At 41.1% G+C, this 10389-nt stretch overlaps 1 protein-coding gene across 1 annotated transcript; it reads left to right on the top strand.

The window, feature by feature from the left end:
* Positions 1 to 2985: 2985 nt before the first annotated feature.
* On the top strand, positions 2986 to 4215 carry LOC139479648 (E3 ubiquitin-protein ligase TRIM39-like). Its single transcript, XM_071262489.1, has one exon. The coding sequence runs from the start codon at positions 2986 to 2988 to the stop codon at positions 4213 to 4215; it is 1230 nt and encodes a 409-aa protein (XP_071118590.1).
* The last annotated feature ends 6174 nt before the right edge of the window (positions 4216 to 10389 follow it).

Here is a 10389-nt window from a genome sequence, read left to right on the forward strand (position 1 = left end):
TGAAATGGTAAATCTCTTTTTCAGTTAAAGTTAATATACAATTATGCCTCATATTCAATTGAATATGCAACAAAATGAAATGGTAATGTGGTTTCAGTAACACATTACGAAGAAAATATATCAAAATTGATTAGTGAAATACATATTAAGACAACTACTGCTTTACAAATAAAATATACCTAGTATTTGATATGTTGAATCTGTAAGTGATAAGGCAGTCGTGTATGGTTGTACTTGTTAGTCCTGACTTTTTGCGACTGATAGTGAAGATGTTTCCACTGTTGCTGTATGTCTCCATTGTGTCTCTGATAATGTGAACTCAAGACAACAAATGCTGTTACAGTAGCTGCTGGATTATTGTTCGACACAAAGGAAATGTTGAAGTCACTCATCTTGTCATACAGCATTTGTGGATATTTTGTTTTGCATCTCCGAATCTTTATTCATGCAAGCTTTACTTATTCCTTGAACCCTAATCAAATAACTTTTGAGTACGTGTAACGACATTCCCAAGAAATAACAATGTATGGGTCCTCTCGTGGACCTCCAAATGTCTGAAACCTGATAATACACCTTAAGGACGAATTGGATTGCCGGAACCCGATCATACACATGTGGGACGAGTGGGATCGCCGGGTACAACAACGTCGTCCTGTAACACAGACACTACAGGATGAGTAGGATTGCCGGGTACAACAACGTCGTCCTGTAACACAGACACTACAGGATGAGTAGGATTGCCGGGTACAACAACGTCGTCCTGTAACACAGACACTACAGGATGAGTAGGATTGCCGGGTACAACAACGTCGTCCTGTAACACAGACACTACAGGATGAGTAGGATTGCCGGGTACAACAACGTCGTCCTGTAACACAGACACTACCGGATGAGTGGGATCGCCGGGTACAACAACGTCGTCCTGTAACACAGACACTACAGGACGAGTAGGATCGCCGGGTACAACAACGTCGTCCTGTAACACAGACGCTACAGGACGAGTGGCAAACATTCCCCAACATGTCGTCAATACATGTCATGTCGTAATGTCTCTATAATTCACACGTGTGCACTGTTGTTATGTTTGCAATATGTCATCACTTATCAAGTGTGCATGTATGCAGAAAATGTGTGGTTATTCCCACACCCAAAACTGTTTCTTTTTTGGGTATATTTTAGTCAGATTTGTTCTCATCTGAGATAATATCATTCACAGTCAAACCATTATTGGGAAGAATTGTTGTTCAATTTAACATTTCTCTTCATACAATACCGATGATTGACACATAGTATTTGTAATCAAAGCAAAGGCTGTTTTCAAAGTCTACATGAATGATAAGGAAAGTAAAAAACAGAATTCAAAGACCAAGTTTGGTCATTTTTAGTTTGCATTCACAGGATTTAGAACCATTTCAAATTTAACCAATCACATATGTCTGAGAGAATCGCCTCGCAAAGCTCTTACAGACGTCGGGTGACAGTTAACAGACTCTAAAGTGTTTGGCCTGATACAACCAACAGGGTCCATACATTGTCTGTCCATGCAATGACGTTTCCTTTTCTCTTTGTCTATCCATGCATTAAAGTCCCCCTTCTCTTTGTCTGTCCGTGCATTGAAGCCACCTCTTCTCTTTGTCTGTCCGTGCATTGAAGTCACCTCTTCTCTTTGCCTGTCCATGCATTAAAGTCCCTTCTTCTCTTTGTCTGTCCGTGCATTGAAGTCACCTCTTCTCTTTGTCTATCTATGCATTGAAGTCCCCCTTCTCTTTGTCTGTCCGTGCATTGAAGCCACCTCTTCTCTTTGTCTGTCCGTGCATTGAAGTCACCTCTTCTCTTTGCCTGTCCATGCATTGAAGTCACCTCTTCTCTTTGCCTGTCCATGCATTGGATTCCCCTCTTCTCTTTGCCTGTCCGTGCATTGAAGACACCTCTTCTCTCTGCCTGTCCGTGCATTGAAGTCACCTCTTCTCTTTGCCTGTCCAAGCATTGAAGTCACCTCTTCTCTTTGTCTAAAGTGTTTGGCCTGATACAACCAACAGGGTCCATACATTGTCTGTCCATGCAATGACGTTTCCTTTTCTCTTTGTCTATCCATGCATTGAAGCCACCTCTTCTCTTTGTCTGTCCGTGCATTGAAGTCACCTCTTCTCTTTGCCTGTCCATGCATTGAAGTCCCTTCTTCTCTTTGTCTGTCCGTGCATTGAAGTCACCTCTTCTCTTTGTCTATCTATGCATTGAAGTCCCCCTTCTCTTTGTCTGTCCGTGCATTGAAGCCACCTCTTCTCTTTGTCTGTCCGTGCATTGAAGTCACCTCTTCTCTTTGCTTGTCCATGCATTGAAGTCACATCTTCTCTTTGTCTGTGCGTGCATTGAAGTCCCCTCTTATCTTTGTCTATCCATGCATTGAAGTCCCCTCTTCTCTTTGTCTGTCCGTGCATTGAAGTCCCCTCTTCTCTTTGTCTGTCCATGCATTGAAGTCCCTTCTTCTCTTTGCCTGTCCGTGCATTGAAGCCACCTCTTCTCTTTGCCTGTCCATACATTGAAGTCACCTCTTCTCTTTGCCTGTCCATTCATTGAAGACACCTCTTTTCTTTGCCCGCCATGCATTGAAGTCACCTCTTCTCTTTGCCTGTCCATGCATTGAAGTCACCTCTTCTTTTTGCCCGCCATGCATTGAAGTCACACATTCTCTTTGCCTGTCCATGCATTGAAGTCACCTCTTCTCTTTGCCTGTCCATGCATTGAAGTCACCTCTTCTCTGTACTTGTCCATGCATTGAAGTCTCCTATCCTCTGTGCCTATACATGCATTGAAGTCTGCTATAGGGCAGCACTCCATGGTCTTACTCCCAACAAAAATATATAAGATATCGATATATTCGATGTGATGCATTGAATGTGTGCTAACCTTTACTTTGCGTGGGCAGACAAGTTACATGTTTACCAATTGATTTACAGGTTGTTGCCAGTGGTTACTACATTCAACATGGTTTCCTTGAGAGTCGACCTGGAGGAGCTTCTTCAGTGCCCAATCTGCTTTGACAAACTTGCACAGCCTAAATTGTTGCCCTGCTCTCATAGGTTTTGTAAAGAGTGTATTCGACGCGAAATGGAAAGATCAGCCTCTACTGGTCCTCAATATAGCTTTCCCTGTCCAATGTGTAAACGGACAGCGGACCTGGGGATAGGAAAATCCAGCGAGGAATGGATAATTAACCTTGAGACTGATCACCTGCTTGAGTACATCCTGGAGAAGCTCGAGCCTTCGGGTGAGACCTTGTGTGCTGATCATCATATGAAAATCATGGTTGTGTGCCATGACTGTCAGATACTAGGATGTGTTACATGTGCCTGGAATCACCACAGACAATGTGGTAACGTCGGGTACACCGAGACTGAACTGGTTCGAATCAAATCCGAGCTGTCAAAACAACTTGAAACATTTGAAAGAGCAATCAAAGAAAAACTGCACATTCGAAATCTAACCCAACAACGTTTAAAGTTCATCAGGTTAAATATTCGCCATCAGACATACAAAGACGCATGTGATGAGGTGAAGCAGGAGCACAGGAGGAGAATGGATGCAATCCAGCACGTGTTTAACATGTGGACCGATGTTGATGTTACCAGAGAGATGGCAAGTATCAACGAAGCACTACAAACATCGACGCTTGATTTGCTGCAAGGACAGAAATTACTGAAAGACAACGGAAGGCTGTTAGAGGAAACTGTGGTTCCTGCTTTGAGGGAGATATCAGGTCTTTGTGCTTCACTGGAACACGTGGAAGAAGATTTCATCACTGGGGAGCATCAAGTACATCTGGACTACACAGAAGAAATACAAAATATAGAGAAACTGGTGAATGATGTGTTAGCTGAGCATAACAATCATTTGAAGAAAGGTTTTAATACTGAATATTGTCAAATGATAGAAGTTCTCGAACCTATCAAATTCACAGCTGAACATAACAAGGGACAGGCACAAAGTCAGAAAAGAAAACACGGGACTAAGATGAAGAAAAAGAAGAGGAAGAGGAAGGAAGAGTACACAATGAAAATGTACACACCAGATTCTTTTGTTCGTGTGGAGGAAGTTCCTGTCATGAGAATATATGTGATCGATAACACACAAGCTGAAAAATCAATGATCGTATTTATCACCATATGTATCTTTTTATGTCAAGTGATGTTATGTCCGTTTTGGAAAGTTCTATAACGTTCTCATGAGCAATGATCGACGTCAGCGGCGCACGACGCCACGTTGTCAACCAAGTCACCAAGGATGACCCACGATCCATTAAAGTAAGAGCCACTGTGTAAGATGGTAAACTCCCTGTAAAAGTCATGCAATGGGGTAGCACTGCCAATCATGTTCACAAGCAACGTGTCATATTTAGTAAAACCTCGTGTAGAAAAAAAAATGCTTTCAGACAGTAAAACAAGAAATAAGGGTCCCACAACAACGCTACTTCAAAGTATGGTGGAAATGTATTCATTGCATGAGTGAGTAAGTAAGTTGGTGTCAACGCCGCTTTTAACGGTATTCCAGTTATGTCACAGCGTGTCAGCTTAATGTGGGAGAAAATCCCGAAGTGATGCAGGTCTGAGACGTTTACCACTTCGGTGAAACCCACAATCATAGGTTTCTGACGTGCCCAAGGGACGCCACTCTGTACATCGAATTGCTTAGACGACTGGGCCACCCGTGCCCCCAAATGCATGTGAGATATTGTGAACTGTGATAAGTTACTGATTATCTCCACTGTAATAATTCTACTTATTCTTACTCTTTTATATCGTTTATAAACTGACTGTCCCTACCTCCATCTGGAACAATTTCTTTTTGGGGTCAGTGGAGTCAAACTATGGAATAACTTCTTGGGGATTCATTAAGATGTCAGGAAGAATTGCTTCCAGGCAGTTACAAAGCGACCCAGGAGTATTTAGTGAAATTTACTCTAATTACCATGACCCCTGTTTTTTCAAACTTCAATGTTCAGTTACGTGTTAACCTCCATTAACTAATGTGCCATTACCTATGGTTGTATCAAACCTGTATCAAAGACGTCCAAGTACTTTAAAACTTCATCAACAACCCTTGAGGTTTGGGAGTACCATTAACAAGCAACTGAACTAAACATGCCCCAAAATATGTGCAAACTGATAAAATTGAGCGGTCAACAACAAACTGTGGTTTGCATTGGAACCTCAAAAACAGGTAAAGTATATAAACAAACGAATGTGAGAAGTGATGCATTTGACAATTATCACTGCTCCAACTTTCGAGTCGAGAGAACTGCTACTACTACTCATGGCACTTGGCAGATGACAGAGAGGAGAAAGTGCTTGTTTGTTAAAACGGATTCATAGAAACGAATTTAAAAGAATACTAAATTTTAATGACACGTTAATGAAAATTGTACATCAGCTCATGATAGTTTAATGACGGCTTTGTAAACCCATTTTGACGTTGTTATTCTCAAATGACATAACGAGGATCTAATGAACCATAAAGGTTTAAGTCACTCATTAGTTAATGAAGGTAGGGGGCACGGGTGGCCCAGTCGTCTAAGGCGCCGCGATTCGCTGTGCAGAGTTGCGTCCCTTGGGCACGCCAGAAATCTATGATTGTGGGTTCGAATCCTGGTTCGCCCCGATTATGTTTTTAGGTTTGTCATTAATAATCAAGGATCAAGATGGTGGCAGCAACCTGAGACTGCCTACGTCGAGAGGATCGAAGCGATCTACCACAAACAAATGTGATACATGGGCATATTTCAGAACGGGGCTGAAATAAACTGATACAGAAAAAACCCAATTCCGCCTATGTAGCACCAAACGGATCCCCAGATGGTATGGGTGTTTTATAAAATGGGTGTTTTACTTTCATGCAAGGGCCGGTGACAAAACGACTTTAGCGACTGTCGTCAGTCTATGGTGTGGGAGTTACGATCACCTTATCGCTAAGATCACTTTGTACAACGCCACCCTGGCAGATTATGTGCAAGATGTCCACACCGCTCGTGATCGTACTAACGTGGATACTATCCTAAATATCCATAGAGAACATTTTATACATTTTCTAGTTGATATACATTTGTGTATGTTTAATGATCGTTTTAACTCGAATGATTTTGGATATATTAGCCCAACTGAGGCCTCAGTAGTTGATTATGTTTTAGTATCTCACAAACAACTGTCTCTGTACATAAACCTAAAAGTTGTAACAATGTCATCCCTTATCGCCAAATATGGTGCGAATGTCGCCATTTCGATCCCAACTCCTTATTGTCCCATACGCTAGACTTATCTATGTTCGGCCATGTGACACAAGTTACCAAGCCAGAAGCTATTCTGATCGATGGAAGCGGTAAAAAGTTGTCAGCTGAACCTCTCAAGTGTAATGGTTGAAATTACTATTAGTACGATTCAGCAGTGTTTATCTGACTCTCAGAACGTTGCTAAAGCCTATTCTGGATATGTTGATATTGTGTACAGACTAATGGACGAAAGAGTTCCTGGTTGTTCACCACAAGGATATTCAGCAAACCATATTGGAAGGTAGAGCTCCAAAGGCAGTGATAGAACCTGTAAGTGAGAAGAACTTGGTGTAAGTGTAATGATGGGACTGACACAAGATCCAGACTGAAACAACTGTATTGTGTACAGAGATAGACCTTCGAGAGAATGAACACAACATACAAGAGAAAGGTGGGGGAACAGAATAATCAACTCGAGAAGTTAAATGGAAGCCAACACGCATTTCTGGAAATTAAATAAGTATCAAACAACAGGAATGTCTATGTTCCAGAAGAAGTGGTCTTTGGTGAGGGTACAGTTGTGAACGATGTTCAGTCTGCTTCAGATAGATGCCCACCAAGCCCAGGTGATGCCCGAGCTGGAACAGTGGAGTAACAGTCACGCGTTGCAGCAGCCCAATGAAGATACCACACTTTATAGCTCTATCTTGTGTGATGATGTCTCAAGAGCCGTACAGAAAGCTAAATTAGAAACGCCGGAGGTATTCACAATTTAATAGCAGAAGAATTGAAAATGATAGCTGTATTGGTCAATCTCATTCAAATCAGATCTTAGTTCTCGCTACCGCTAAATTCCAGAATGTTCTTTTGTTCAGGTTTCAAATTTTTAATCAAGAATTTATCAAAATATGTTTCGAAGCGAAGTCGCCAGTTTGAAATAAGTGCCATAAAGCACGAGAAAACTGCCTTCTGATTGGCTAATGTCGATTTCTTGTCAGTCATTGGTCGGTCAAAGTTCGCGCAAGGTCGGTCTGACGTGATCCGTAATGGAGTGTTCTCAGATCTTTGTTCAGCGGTAGCGAGAACTAAGATCTGATTTTAATGAGATTGCTGTATAGGCATTCTGTTCAGGATTTTTAATTTTTGTTTTGCCGAAGGTACACTCCAAGGAGTTGAACACAACCTGGTATTGATCATATTCCTAAACGTGAGACAGACCTACGGCAACCCTTATCTTATCGTTGGATATCCCTTATATCTGTTCCATGTGAATAGTTTTTGACAATTTGAATCAATGAATGTCAAAGTGGCTGGATTCAAGCAATATGATCTCTGATACCCAAAAACGGATTCAGGAAAGGAAGAAGTTGTTTCTACGTTTTTATATTCTTTGTACACGATTTTAAAAAGAAAACTGGTTTCACAAACTTTACGTTTTACCAGCTTTACTGACTTGAAAAAGCCTGCGAAAACGTGGATAGAAATGTTGACGTTGCAGAATGCTGAAATAGCGGGGAAATGTTTGCTCACTGTATCAGAACACTACAAGTACTGTTATAATAATTGATCACCTGACACTCGTTGTTAATGTTAATACCGAAGCAAGGCCATATCATGTCTCCAACTGTGGTCTCCTTATATATAAACGACTTGACCCATGAGATGGATAATTTGAATGTGGGTGTTAAAGATATATTTCGTTTTAATTGCCATAAAAGAAGAAAAACTTCAGAAAAGCTCAAGGTTGTTTTCAACTGATATAATAAATGGCGAGTGTCAGACACCCGGATGTGCCTGGTCTAATCATGACAAAGGACATCGATAGCGAAGCCACGCAAATGAAATACCAGAAGTGAAACACGAAAGAGAATAAGAAAATCTGAAGATAAAATATGTTCAGTTTATTATCATTGTGTCATAAAACTAGTATTGTCACGTTCTACTGACCCACCACTCCCTGGCTTTAATTGTCCAATTTCAGACACCCTTCGGCAAAGTCCGGCTGTCGTCATTGGACAGTGTCATTGCATTCTTTGTTAGAGAATTAACGACCCTTATATTTTGTTCTCTAATGGCACACTCTTACCATGTATTGACTTGATGTATGTTATCTAATATATGTTAGCTGCCTTATTCATGTGTTGAAAATATTCTTGTGGCTATTTTCAAACATTAGGAAAAGATACATGTAGTTTCAGATATTTCCAATGTATTTATGATCGTTTTTGTCTCCTCAATAATCGTACACAGCTTGTTGTAAATCTTTAATGATACGGTTGGATAGCTAATGTTCAGCGCTTCACTTTGTTACTTTTATCTTCCATATAGATATTGTAGTTAGTTTGCCATTCGTGTTTTTCCACGTCAGGAAACACCTTTTGGCTGAGCGTCCCAGACTAGTGGATTCTCCGGCTTGCCAGGAGAGATTGTTCTCGCCGAGGTCCGCGCACAAGTATAAAACCTTTGTCAGGATCTTGTGTCTTCACTCTCCAGGCCTTGTTAGCTCGTTTATAGGTCGACTCGCGACTGGGTGGTGATTTGAAACTCAGGTTTCGTTATTATGTGATTACAGGGCACTTTTAATCTTGTACTGACTAATTCTGGTTGTATTGAGCTGAACTAATCAGCTAGGGTTTTTCATACTCCGTTTTTCTAGTAATCCGAGGATAACTAATCTTCCCGTGATAGTCTAGGTTTTAGGGAATTGTTATTATATAATTCCTTGCTTGGTCAAAGTGGCTGCGTCTTTAGTCAGCTAGACTAAATTGATATTCAGACGTTCTCGTCTAATTTATTGTCCAAGTGACTTAGTTTATGGATAGGCCCTCTGTGTTTATTTCACTATTTAACCTAGCCTACGTTATTCACTCATTTGAGTGTTGAGTTAATTAACTCAGGTGTTGATTGGTCGCAGCCGACTTAATGGACTGCCTATGTATCTTGCCTGCATATTGCCTGTATCTTGCCTGTTGTTTTAGCTACTCTCCAGTTATTACTGTAATACAGTTTTTCAGGTAAGCCGCTTGTGTATTTGCTCTGATTTATTAAAACAGTGATCACTGTCAGATTGGATTGGGTTTTTGATCTTCTATTTTGCCACCTAGTGATACAATTAGTTGCTATAAATAAACTTGTGAACCTATTACCACGTTTTCATTACTTGTTATTCTTGTTTAATGACACCCCTGACCCTTGGAGCACAGCTCCGTGACATTATCAACCATACATTTCAAGACAGTCAAACTACAACAGACGTCTAAGGATACTTGACATATGCTTGGCTAAATCAACAATAGTATGAGAGGTTCTGCTTTTGCATGGAAGAAGAGGCATTGACCTTCCACCAAACATTTCTTTAATTTTTCTTAAATATATTCTCACATCATTACAAATCAAGCGGATTATAATGTGCCAAATTCCCTCATTGAATGTTCACGGGGCTAACTTATTATTACCCTGGTCAGTGGATCTATGCACTCGATTGTCATTCTCAGCTCCTTGGGAAATATACACCCAAAGCTCACATCAAGGCACTAGGGGCGTTAACAGTCACACTGCCATCTCATCATACCGGATATCCGTTCACTGCTGGGTGAACAGAGGCATATCTCAAACAAAGTAAGTTACCTAAGGAAACACCACATGTGTCACATGTCCTTCGGTGTAGGGCAGGTAAAGCCCTGTAGACTCTCAGGAGTCATGCTGCCTAACACTGTCACCGCTGCCAATGGAAGAACTCCCATCTTCATCTTCCACATGGTTGGGACATAGACACAGATGTTCTTGTAGCGGTGTGACTGTTAATGGCTAACGTCCAGACACCATACAGGGGCTGGTCAAAAAGTTCTAAGCCTGACTATCTTTCTAATATGGGCCATAACATATGAACTAGTCAATGCAGTGTGTTGTTTGAGAAGTTCACTGGAACTGCATATGGTCTGTAGAGTCAGTTTGTATATTAGTGACAGCCTGTTGAACGTGAAAGGGATCCAAATGGATACAAAAATGGAAAAGAACGAGTACCGAGCTGTCATAAGGTTTTTTACTTTAGTGAGTGAGTAAGTAAGGTTTTACGCCGCTTTTAGCAATATTCCAGCAATATCAAGGCGGGGGTACGCCAGAAATGGGCT

This window comes from Haliotis cracherodii, unplaced genomic scaffold (assembly GCF_022045235.1).
Source record: "Haliotis cracherodii isolate W230 unplaced genomic scaffold, xgHalCrac1.p SCAF_4, whole genome shotgun sequence".
Classification (NCBI taxonomy): Eukaryota; Metazoa; Mollusca; class Gastropoda; order Lepetellida; family Haliotidae; genus Haliotis; species Haliotis cracherodii.

Coding starts and splice junctions, on each gene's coding strand:
- LOC139479648 (XM_071262489.1), top strand. CDS start 2,986: ATGGTTTCCTTGAGAGTCGACCTGGAGGAGCTTCTTCAGTGCCCAATC.